Genomic DNA, 13,272 nt, shown 5'->3' with positions numbered 1-13,272 from the left:
GATGCTTGTTTAAATCTAAGTAATATATATTTTATGTTTAGCCTTAGAGCTTATAGTTTTGTTAAAGTTTAAAGGATCTGCATTTTGTTGTTATGTTTAACTATAGCTATTCTTACCTTTCTGCAGATATTTTCAAAAATTTTTGTCTAGAGCTATGTTTTCCCTCTGACTGAAGCTATGCATATAAACTCAATAAATAATATTCATACCATTTTTTCTGCTTACAATTTTAAGTTTATCATCAAGTAATTTCTAGACACTTAATGACCAGTATCATTAACACCTGTTTAAATGGTGTGGCTTTTCTAACCTATTGCTGACACATCCCCTGTGATCCCAATATAAGAAAACTTAAATCCAAGTGTTTACCTACAGTTAAAACAAGGAATAATGCTTTTGTTCCTTTAAAAGTGACAGACAAACTAGAAATTTTATTCCTGTATCTTTCAAAACCTCAGTTTATGCACAGTATAACATTTAAACTTATTAGTTTGTCAAAGCATCACAAATTAACATAAAAAGAAATGAACAGTCATAATCTTAAAAGGATCTTTAACTGTAAATCAAATGATTATCCTTTTAAATTTTATAAATTCGATACATTTACTGTTTATTGTTATAGAAAATAGCTTACAACAACGTCAAACCACAGATTTGACAAACATACTGAATTGCTTATTAACAAATCTTTAAATTGCATTACTATATTATAAACAGGTTATAAGATACTAGATTAAATTTCTTATAAATTTTACTACATTATATCCATGTCGCGATTTCAGTTAGACTTTATACTTTTCTTTGTGTAACAATATTGGAAACCAGACACTGAATTTATCATTTGACATAGTACTAAAGTCATGTTACTACATAAATAAATGAATTAAATATTCATTGCAAAATGAGAATGTAAAATTTCAGCTTGTGCATTCAGAAAAACTAGTTTATTGAGTATTTCAAAACAAGTTTCTTCCTCACATAGAGTATGAAACAATGTTTCAGTAATATGCAATTCATTATCTTTCAATTACACTGTTTAGAAGATAATCAACTATATATTAATTACTAGTTACAAATACGTGTACTAAGATTTTCTCACATAAAATTCATGTTTAATCATAACCTAATATGCTATAATTAATATGTATGTAAATTTCAAGCATCATACATGGTGAAAAATGTATTAATAAAACTTCAGGAAATACTAATACACTACTTACAAAAACATCATTGTTTATAAATTACTGATCTCTAGAGTTATGTAATAACACCTGTAGTATATACTTTTTCTAGCATGTTATTAGCCAAGCATAGTAAATCACTGTAAATGAAACAAAGGGGTCATTTCTCAAAATGGTTCCAGCTAATATGATTAAAGTTGCTTTATTTTGGAAACTAAAACGTGTCACACACTTTAAATCCATAACTAAATTGACTGCCTTTAAACATTACATTTTTACCCTCAAAATTACCTCTCCCTTATCATTCGGCAGTGAAATACTTCACCATAGCCCAATGTACTATCATCAATACATTCAAATAAAATCACAGATTTGTTAGGTATCACATATATTGAAAGATTTATTAACAAAACTTTTAGCTACAAAAAAAGAAAGACTTTATTTAGGATTTTCCACAAATAATATGTATACATTCTACTTTTGAAGCTTTCATGAATAAAATATAAAAGTATTTGCTAAAATATTTCAGTCTATTTGCATTTTACAGTAAAATATATGGTTTACAAGAAAAAGTTATTCTTTCATATTTTATTATTATTTATTATTGTATTCTTTCATATTTTATTATACTTCACGTTTAATGGTTATCATTACAAAATGTGATTTTCATCATAAATAAGTTGTATTTCACTAAACTTAACAGTTAGTGAAAAACTAATTTATTTATTCTTACACTTTACATAATAATACAGAAAACAAACATGTACATTCACGACATTCTCAACCTTGAAGGGTGAAGTAAGAAGTTATTTTCTGTTTTCTTGCTAGAACTCTCATATTTGTAGTTTGAAATTATTATTGTTTACAAGTATAACTTACCAAGATGTATATATTGTAATGGATTTAGTATTATGTTTTTATTTTAATATTGGTCTTTGTTTAGTTAAATATATATATTTAGAAATGCATGTAACTTAGTGTTAAATATATCCTATGAAATTCCTACTTATTCTTTAAATTTGTAGAAAATTCTTGAGTGTAAGAATCAGCAATGTAATAAACTCACCTAAAATTTATAAATTGACCTGTTAAGAGACAGTTTTCATATTATTACTGGTTTTATACAATTGGTATACTATATACCTTGGATGCTTAATTGTGATAAACTTTTATTAATCAGAAAACTACAGATATTTGTCTAGGAACGTATATAGATTTCAAACATTACAAACCACTCAACTTTAGAGATTTAACTTCAGACATTAATATTTCTATGAAGATATTTGGTATCTTCCTTGATGAAAAGTTAGCTTTTAAACTGCATGATACCAGCCATGAACAGAACTAGCTAGCTTCCCACCAAGTGAATTGTTGATAAAATATTCAGTTCCAGACCAGATAAAAGATTCAGTGTTGTTTGTAAGTTTGTATATAAATCATTATTTGTAATAACTATGTGTATCAATGATGTTGGCAAATATCATAAATTTGTTACTTATCGACATTCAAATAATTTCTAAATTAAAATAGAATTCCAGCTATTTGAAATTGTAATACATAACGTAATAAACTGGAGACTCGTCCAGGATAAATTATGATGAGTAACAATATACTTTATTTTCTTCAGGATTCAACTGTTTAGGCATGTATAAAAATATCATCATTGCCTTTCTTAGAATTTAAATTGTGTTCTTCAAATACATCCAAGGGTATGTTCTGCTAACAGCTCAATAACCTTTGAATTTTAGAATAACACAAACTGAAACATGTATGGATCAGAAAATATCAGATTGCAGAACTAAGTTAATATTCATACAAATCTAGTCCATGTCAGCTTGCATACAATTCTTGTATATTTTCTACTCAGCTGGACTTTCTTACTGACATATGCCCATTAGCCATATGGCAGGGAACGACCTCAGCTTGAGAATCAATACCTGCACATAATGAAAACAGTCAGTATTTTAGTCTGATATATATCAACACAGAATACTGAATGTTACTATCAGAATTTGCTTCTTCTCATATAAATATTGAGAATTTGTCAGAGAATATGTTAAATTTATTGATGTTACATCACATTATTGTTGGAAAAAAAAAGTACCATGACACCCCTATGGTGATATACTTCTGTGATCTCACGACAAAAATATGATTTACAAGAAAACATATATCTTCCTTTTACATGAGATCAGTTTATGAAGAATATTCATGTTAATTCATTTAAAACAATATCAGACATTTATCACCATGATTAGATTTATTTTCAGAGACCACTGTTCAAAGACCATGCATATTATAATTGGTGTCATTCCTACCATGTGGCATAATAATAGAGGTTTAGGTTTTACTCCTTAAACGTCAATGAAATTGTTTTACTGTTTATGAAATTTAGCAAGTTTTTGCAGTAACAGAAATAAAATAAAGTCATAACATGTCACACAGTTCTCCTTTAAGTTGTAGTCATAAAAACCTATGTTCTTATATTAAGGAGTCACTGGTATCTAAGAGTAATAAGAAAATGTTATCTATATTTGAAGTAGTGTTATGATAATTGATAAAGTATATTCTTTTTCTGGCAAACAGGTGTACAACATGGTATGTCTTGCCACTACAGTGTATATTTTTGATGGTGAAAAGAAAAATAAGGAAACCTTGTTTGATGGCAGCCTCAAGAACTCATGCCAAGACTGTCAGTGTACATAGCCAATTTTCTGTTGAATGTAAATGAGCACTGCCTTAAATGGAGTTTTATACTACAACAAAAGAAACTTCAATTTTTGCAGTGCATGTCTGCATTTTACTGACTCTTAGCTGTGTACACGAGCAGAAGGCTCCACATTGTACACCTGGTTACCATCAAAAGAATGTCTTTTAACTTGGTGTTGTTTTTCCTAAGTACGTTCATAAATAATGTATATTACTAGTATTGCATATAAAATGTAATTAATATTGCAAATATGTTATTTGTTTGTGTGTCCTCATTCATCCTAACTTCTGTCTCCATACAGCTTTTAAAATCAAACACTGTGAATATTTAAGTATTTTAACACTTAAGTACTCTAAAATATTTTCATATAATTATTTGATTCCACTTATAATGTCATCAGTAATTATGAAGGAAGGCTTTTATCATCTTTTTATTCATAAGGCAAGTAATTTGCAAGTTGGAATAAAATTTTAGAGCATCCTTTGGCTGTTCCTGAAATGCTTGTCCTCTATTTCATGGTTTGCAAACATTAAGCCATTATTCTGAAATTTCAGTCTTCTGAAAGAACATTTAAATTCTGTGCATTCAGTTTGGCTGTAACATAACCAAGCAAGCCCTATTGTTTAACCTTTCCACTAGATTTGCCCTTCTTTGGTAGTGCAAATTCATGTGGTACCTATGCATCTGTTTTCAAGTGGAAAACTGGCACTTTAAAACTTCATGGAGACAATTTGAAAATTTTCATTCATTCACCTCTACATTCACAAAAAGTTGTTAATCTTCATCACTTTTTAATTTCCCATCATCTTCCTGCACCATCTTTTATTCATTTTGTGTTCTGTGGTAAACTCTGCACTTTCCTTCCCTGCTTGATCCTTTTATTTTTTTCTAGTTGTTGAAAACTGATTGTGGTGACACATTTTAAAATCATAATATTTTTTTGTGAAGCATCAGTACCATATCTCACCTATTGGAGAAGGACAATTAAACAGTTATTCACTGTTACTACTGCCTCTGTTTCACTCTTAAGCTGAGTATTTCTCTGTTGTCTCTAGAAACTTGCCCATTCAGTTCCATTTACACTGTCATAAAGCTTTCATATCTGTTAACATATATTCTAAAACTTGCAATGCAGTCAAATGTGTCTAATGCACAATCCCAGTTACTACTGATCTTTGTTGACAATCATGAACACTTTCTTTATCTTGTACCTGATTTTATAGATCTTAAGGTATTCTTCCCTTGTCTTTATAGTTTATTTGTGAACAGAGGTTGGCTTATAATTGTGATGAATTGTATCTCTGCCCCAGTAATGTCACTTTTTATGTACAAAATGTTTTGGACAAATTAAAATGACATGCCAGTTTATGGCTGAAAATTTTTTTAAATGCAGTTCAGTCTTTCCCTGCTAGTAGGTTGATCTACAAACAAAGTGTTGTTTTTTTTATCCCATCTGAGTTCTCAAAAGTTTGACACCACTAAAACTATTGTTATGGAAGCAATTTGGTATCATATTATCTCACCTACTTATTTACCCATTGTAAGCTAATGATATGGACTTTACTCAAAAAATAGCTTGTCTTCAGTAATAATCATTTGTTAGTAGACAAACATGAAAACTTATTTTCAGTTTTTTTATCTGTTCACCATAGTGAATAGCTTTACACCTCTCAATATTAAAACCAATTTTCCACTTTTTGAACTGTTCATTGAGACTGGAAATGTTTATTGAGAAGAAAAGCATTCTCAACTGAATTGGATATTTCCAGGAATTTAATTATCACTAAGATATTAAGAAATATTAGTAACCAAAATTGTCATCCAAATCACTAATATAAATAAATAACAATTAAGGTCCCAAAGCAGACTTCTGAGGACCCTGCTAATTACACCATTCAACACTATTTTCAATTTTCTTCTGCTAGAATAATTTTTTACTTATCTAAGAAAGATATTGGTTTAATGAAAAATAATTCTGACAGATTTTAAAAAGATGAAACACATTTTTCTGAAGTCATGCCTAAAATTAATAATTAAAAACCATCTTTTAAAATCATTTTCTAATTGACTACTGACACTAGGTTACAAAACTTCACTTACAATGAGTCAAATCAATAGGCCTCTAGACTTTATACTTCTAATAATGCCTTTTCACTTATGTGGTGTCTAAATACACACATTAAAAGCCCTGACCTTTTATTTTATATTATTTAATTAAAGTGCAATGATCAGCAAGTGCAGATTGCACTTCAAACTGACCCTTTTGGGAAGGTTACATTAAATACTTTCCAATGTAAAATTTTCTGTTCCACAATTATAAAAGCATGCATAGAATTAAATGCAACATTTGAAACAGGCGTGTATTTGCAGCACTGAACTATGTTTGTGAAGCTATGAGGGCATGATTCCAGCAGATAAAAAAAGTATGTGGTGTTTCACCACCCACTTTTATTCCATTGATGGTGACACAACAATTCAAAACTGATGTAGAACATGTCATAAATTGTTTTCCCAAAAACTTATGACGGTTTCAGATTACAACTAAAATGGTAAATTGATGATTTAACTATAATAAGCATGGTCTCTAAAGATAACTAATTATATTGGTGAATATATGATGTGGTTTTGTGTGTATTTAAGGGAATAAACATTGAGCTCTTAAGAAGATAGACTATTTATACATGTTGGTGAGTTGTAGTTGTGAACAATAATAGTTTAAACTACAAATATGTGAGTTATGGATTAAAAACAGAAAATAACTTTCTAATTTATTCACAAAACTTGAATATCATGAATGTACATTTGGGTTTCTCCATTGTTATATAAAGTGAAAAAGAAGATAAATTTGTTTTTCACTGACTGTTACGTTCAGTGACATACAACATTTTGGATGTAATGTATATTCTGTATATATAAACAATAAATGGGAAAGAATTGTTTTTCTTGTCAACCATGTCTTTTATCATAAGAAGTAACAAAACTGGAATATTTTGTCAAAATCTTTCACAGGTTTTGTTCTTATAAGCTAAGAGTAAAATGTGTACACATTTTTTGTCATAATTCCTAGATAAAGTTACCTTTCTCTAGCTAGAAGTTTTGTTATTAAATGTTTCAGGATATTTGATTCTTGACTAATCTGTAATATTATTTGTATCTATTGATGATAGCATATTGGGCTATGGTGAAAAATGTCAGTTTTAAGCTATTGGTGAGGGATTGTTCTGAGGGTCAAGATCTGCTGTTCAGAAAGATGGAGGACAGTAGGTTTAGTTATAGATTTAAAGTGTATGATATAATTTTGTAGCATTTTCAGAATGTCACTTTTATTTCATTTATGGTGATTTACTCTGTTTGACTAATAACATGCCAGAGCAAATATATCCCACAGTTATTATTAAATTGGTCTGTAGGTCAGTATTTTGTAAACAATGATGTTTTCATAACTAATATTAGTATATCTTTGTTTTGTTAGTAGATGCTTCATTATGGTTATTAAGGGTGTGATTTTACTTACATATATAAATATAAATGGAGACTTGTATCAGTTGTTCAAACATACTCTTTATAAGCTGGTATTCATGATGTTTAATTTGTTATGAAATTTTAATTTTTAGTTTGAATAGAGTAGAATTAAGTTTTTTTAACTATACTGTACAACAAAAAGTTACTACAGGAGAAAAATCAAGTGATTCAAGGTAATTTTATGGCACTGTTTTCAAATTTCTAATCAGAATTTGTCCATTGCCTCTAAAGTTTAAGTTATTGTAATTAATATCTCAATATTTTATCAGCACTGAGTGAAATACCATGCAATCTACTTTGTATCATACATTTATACTGTTAAATTAACTTTACTTGGATAGTTTTATGGGTAAAAAGCATACCTTTTAGATAATTTCAGAAATTCAGTGTATTGTATTGGTGTAAAATTCTAAATATGTTGTTCATATATGCTGCTTGGTCTCAATAATGTTTAGAATCAACATCGTAAAATTATTCAAGATCAGTTGCATTTTTCTAGTAGCTGGGAAAAAGTTTTGTTTGCCAGTGTTATCAACATAAGATGACTATATGTTATATTTTACGAATGACCCTATCTGAGCTTTTGACGGATTACTGTATGTCTTTCACAGTTTAAAGTTATTGAGTAGTAAGTGAAAAATGCTTTCTTTGTAATGTATGATAAACTCAGTGGAATATGAGAATTGTACAATAATGATTTTGTTTATGCACAATATCAAAATGTTACATACTGAACTGAAATGAATATTGTGTATTGTTACAATATACAAAAGTTGTATGAATCTAATCAAGTATTTGATAATCTAAAAATCTTGCATTGCTTAAGTCCAAGTTTAGCTGTGTAAGACTAGAGGGAAGGCAGCTAGTCCTCACCACCCACCACCAACTCTTGGGTTACTCTTTTACCAATGAATAATGAAATTGACTGTTACATTATAATGCCTCCACTAATGAAAAGGCAAGCATGTTTGGTGTGATTGGGAATTGAGCCTGTGATCCTCAGATTATGAGTCAAACCTCCTAACCACCTGCCCATGCCAGGTACACCCATTGGTACATTTGTTAATGGTATTGGTCATTAATTATCTAGAAATCATTCAATGACAAATTTGAAATTATAATCAGAAAATATGGTAAGATTGTTACTTATTGAGCTTATTATATATATAAAGTTTTAGCCAGAGAAAAACAAACTGCTGGAGAAAATATGTGGAAATGTTAATAGTTAAACAAAATTATTTAAATGTAGATCCATTAAACTTCCACATTTATAGATGGAATTATTGTATAGTATTAGGTATGTGAATAAACTTTCTTTTCAGATTGAATAGATGTGATATTACAGATATCAGTGTTTTATTTATAAAAATTTAGAAAGTGCAAAAAGCATGTCATGCAAATTATATAACCTAACCTAATCTACATTACATTCTAGTGGTTTGGTTGCAAACTATCTGCATGTTTGTTATACAAAAGTGTCCTCTAGTGACAGTTTGTGGCCTACTAACTTACTCTTTCTCAAGTAATACATGACATATATCAATGTCATCTGTGGCAGTAGATAACTTCACTTGTCAAATGTCATGGTGATATGTCAACATCTGTCTGTTATGTGCAGGAGTTTGTGAAACTCCTAGATAATCTTAAACTAACAGTAAATAATAATCATTACAATAAAATTTGAATTGATACAATTAATAAAATGCATCAAAGTTATTATGTTGTTGTAAATTCCAAGACATTGTTTCCTTTCTATAAAATTTGAAATGACTTTTGCATTACAGTAAGAATAATTTGTATGAACATGTAACAAAATTGATCAATTCAATGAGTTTTTTAATAAGGCATATTTTGGTAAAAATTATCAGACTAGTATAGATTTAGAAACGTTTACCTTTTAAATTAAAGCAGTCAGAGTTTGGATGATCAAACTGGAAGACTGGTTTGTTTGTTTTTTTGAAATGTGAGCAGAATGATATGAATTATGAATTTTAGTAGATGGTCTTTAAGAATAAGTTCAAACTATTATGAATATGAAAATAACAAGGGTAATCAGGCTTAAATGTGAATTTGATGATGAGGAACCAATATTTAGAAATTAAAGTTTGGCTTAAATGTAATTGCACAAGTATGAATTTTGTGACACTGATCTTAAATTTACAGGTAATCAGCTAACATAACTTAAAAAATGTAGACATTATGAGTCTTGTCTTGAATGCATTAGATTAATATGAACATAATAAAGTAACTGTTGGGTCTCGATTTTAGGATAATATGAATTTAGGTTTTTCAGCTTGAAAGTGACCACAAGTAATATGAGCTTAGTAATACTCATTTTACTTTTAAATGTAATTATAGTTGTTTGAATTTTCTAAATCTAAACAGAAATAATGAAAAGAAACTTGTCTTATACTATATGTATTTCTCGGTGATTTACCAATAATAAAAAAATATAGAATAAACCATGAAAAAGAGTGACTTTTATGTTTCAAATTACATTTTTTTTTCTTTTAGCAATTTACTGAGAGGAACTGTTTTTAATTCATTGAGCCATGGCTTCCATGCTGTCCCATGTACTTTTGACTGTTCTCATAGTGCTTGTATCAAGATGTTTATCAGCTGCTGATGAACCAGGTAAAAACGATTTTTTAAATTTTATTTTAAGAATGGGTTTTCTCAGTATTTTTGCCTTTGCTTTTGTTTTTGTTATAAGAGTGTTATTATTAGCTAAATGAAATGAATTTTTGTACTATTATTTGAGTTAGTAAATACTAAATACCACCACATAACATAACTTAGACAAGAAAAGGAACAATTCTATTATAAATATACATTTTCAGATTGTGAAATTTTCCTGTGAATTTCTTATTACATTCAAGAAAATGTCACAATTTGCAAATTTATATTTATAATTTTTTTTACTTCATATAAGTTAAATTATTGAATTATCCCACTCATTCATGTGATAATTGATCTCCTATATTCCCAAAAAATGCACTTAACCCTGCATTCTATATAAATACACATGCCAAGTTAAACAGACTGTTTACAGAGTGCTGTTTGATCAAAAAAGCAAGATACTATGTACCTTAATGAAGAAGTGCTGAGATCAAATGATGCATTTAATAAATCCAGTATAAAATGTAAGAGAAGCCATCCAGGATCATAATCCAGACTGATCTACTGAGAAGTCAGGTTTGGCACTGTGTTCCTCAAGTCAAATGTAAAGTTGTGTTAAGTAGTGTTAGGTAGCTTTGCTCTTCATTTACTTGTATATCCTTATAAAGCACTTTTATTAACCTTCATCTATGGAAAACTAAGTTTACCATAAATATTTTTAACCATATGTCTCATTATCTATAATTATAAAATGCATGTCTGTTTGTCTGTTCTCCACATTGACGTCATACAAAATTCGACATCATACCCATGCATGTTGAACTTTGATTCATCAGAGAAAATTACTTTGCTCCACATTGCTTCAGACCAGAGAGCAGTTGAGACACGTCTTCCTCATCTTGTTGGTGAGGTTTTTTTTCTTGGCCATCCCACTGGGAGACTAGCTGAGCACAGGCTACTCACTTGTTTCCTGCCATGTTTCTTTGGCAATTTGGCATATGCATTTTGTAACACAGTCGTCAACTACTATAGAAGCTTTCTTCTTTGGATCAAGAAGCTCACAGTAGACTGGTTGAATTTAACACTTATGTCAACCTTATTAAAAATCTCTCGTTGCTCAAAGAAATAATGACTGTTTTTTGTTGGTTTTCTTTCCCCCATGGAGCTAACTTGCAACCATGATGCTAGCATGATAGCATCGTAAGTTCATTGTAGCAAATAGAATTCTAAACCGACTCTTTTGTCATAGACAGAAATAAAACAGAGCTTGAACTAGTTTTATATTTATTTAATTATTTAGATAAACATTTTGAACAAATAAATTTCCTAGATGATACAGCAGTCAATTAATCACCACTGTATACGGTTTCACCGTAATAAGTAGTACAGGGTGGCCCAAAAATATATGATTGAATAACACCTTCATTGATATTGATTATGCAATGATTATACAACGTACAAGAAAATAAACACTTACCATTTCTATTAGTACTATGTGCGTAAAACGTCGTTCCTCTACAGTTAGTTAATATGGAACGTTGTGTTTTATCCCCTAAGTCTGAAATAAAGAAAAAAATTAGGTAATTTCTCAAGTATGCATTGTTTGGTTTGAATTTCGCGCAAAGCTACACGAGGTATATCTGCGCTAGCCGTTCCTATTTTAGCAGTGTAAGACTAGAGGGAAGGCAGCTAGTCATTACCACCCACCGCTATCTCTTGGGCTACTCTTTTCCAACGAATAGTGGGATTGACCGTACATTATAACGCCTCCACGGCTGAAAGGGCGAGCATGTTTGATGTGACACGGATACGAACTCTCGGATTACGAGTCGAGTGCCTTAACCACCAGGCCATGCCGGGTCGCATTGTTTGGGACTGCCCTGTTTGTACGAGCTGTACTAAATCAAATTAAATTTTTACCAAGAAATTCATGACGTGAACTGATTAAAATAAATTTTTTGATAAAAATTTAATTTCAGTTATGTATAGAAATCTTTGTTAAGCAGTGTTACGTCATCACTAGTTACTCAAATTAACGATTTCTTCCGAAGTCCCACAAACAGAACACTTTTTTTAAAACTTACGATTAGGTTGATAAAAAGATCCTGTTGTGCTTGTTTACATTAAAATCTTTCAATATCTTAATCACTGCAAAAGTTTAGCTAGATGTTATACCAACCGTGGTAAACCTCTAAAATTAAAATATGTTTCTGTGAAAGAGATACCTTACGGAATTATTACACAAGACCCTCTTTTTACTGACGACTCAGTAAAACGCTTTTCCTATTGAGACATTATTTATTAACTTTAAATGCTAAAAAAATTCATTTTGGATAGGTTGAAAGCTGAACAATTACAACTACCTGCAATTTCGATACGATTAACGGTTTAGTAAACAACTTTTATAGTTCAAAATATGTTTTATTTTTTCTAGCATTCCCTTGCCAACTGCTTATTAATTGTGATTTCGACTTATGAAATTGAAACATTTCTATTACGTAATGCGTGTTTTAACTTTCTAAAACTTTTTATCACTGTTCTTGTTATAGTGGGTTAGCCTTCAGTTTACTCTGTTTTCGTTTTTTAATGCAAACATGGATTTTAGAATGGCTTGCAAGAACTAAAATGTACTTGGCACCAAGTATGATAGTATATTTCAATGTGTACGTATCTCTCTCTGTACGTGCCTTTATGACAAACGCGTGTAGTATATATAAGCTATATGTTAAAACGTCACAAGTTCGTCAAGGCTATTTATGACTAACTGTATAAAGCAATACAAGAAGTGAACACAGTCACCCGTGAAAGTAAAATAATGCCAGACTTTCTGCTATATGTTATATATGTAGGCGCTATTCTTTTTTATGTAGAAGAAATTACTCTACTAGTGCCGACTGGGCTAGTAGTGTAATAGTTGACTCCTCTAATATTTCGTAACTTCCATTTGCTTCGTAATTCAATAATTGACGCCTAGGAACGTGATTTAAATGCTTATAAGACGCATACGTGTACCTACTAGTTAGATTTTAATCCACTGTTTCTTATTTCCATTTTGTACACTTCTGAATGAAATATTCGTATTTTCAGGAATTTTATATTTAAGAGTAGGTAATGCACAAAACCTTGTAATCCAAAATTAAGATCCATTACGTCATATGTTTCGACATTTTCATATGACCTCTTCATTCTAACTTGGCCCGGCATGGTTAGGTGGTTAGGGTACTCGACTTGTAATGTAAG

At 30.0% G+C, this 13,272-nt stretch overlaps 1 protein-coding gene and 1 long non-coding RNA gene across 11 annotated transcripts in view; one reads left to right on the top strand and one right to left on the bottom strand.

Annotated features, from left to right (window-relative positions):
- LOC143238157 (fibroblast growth factor receptor 2-like) overlaps positions 1–13,272 on the top strand; it is a 73,254-nt gene that overhangs the window by 24,293 nt on the left and 35,689 nt on the right. For all 10 annotated transcript variants that reach the window (XM_076478137.1, XM_076478131.1, XM_076478136.1 and 7 more), the window contains exon 2: positions 9,928–10,047. In XM_076478137.1, the coding sequence (XP_076334252.1) occupies positions 9,966–10,047 (82 nt within the window). In that variant the 5' untranslated portion in view covers positions 9,928–9,965. The remainder of the gene's footprint in view (positions 1–9,927; positions 10,048–13,272) is intronic.
- Positions 926–12,215, bottom strand: LOC143238158 (uncharacterized). The gene is made up of 3 exons (XR_013020436.1): positions 12,117–12,215; positions 11,510–11,590; positions 926–3,118 (listed from the first exon to the last, which is right to left on the bottom strand). It is a non-coding gene; the product is annotated as an uncharacterized LOC143238158 (long non-coding RNA).

This window comes from Tachypleus tridentatus, chromosome 13 (assembly GCF_004210375.1).
Source record: "Tachypleus tridentatus isolate NWPU-2018 chromosome 13, ASM421037v1, whole genome shotgun sequence".
NCBI classification, from domain to species: domain Eukaryota; kingdom Metazoa; phylum Arthropoda; class Merostomata; order Xiphosura; family Limulidae; genus Tachypleus; species Tachypleus tridentatus.
This window is presented reverse-complemented; position numbering and strand designations above follow the sequence as displayed.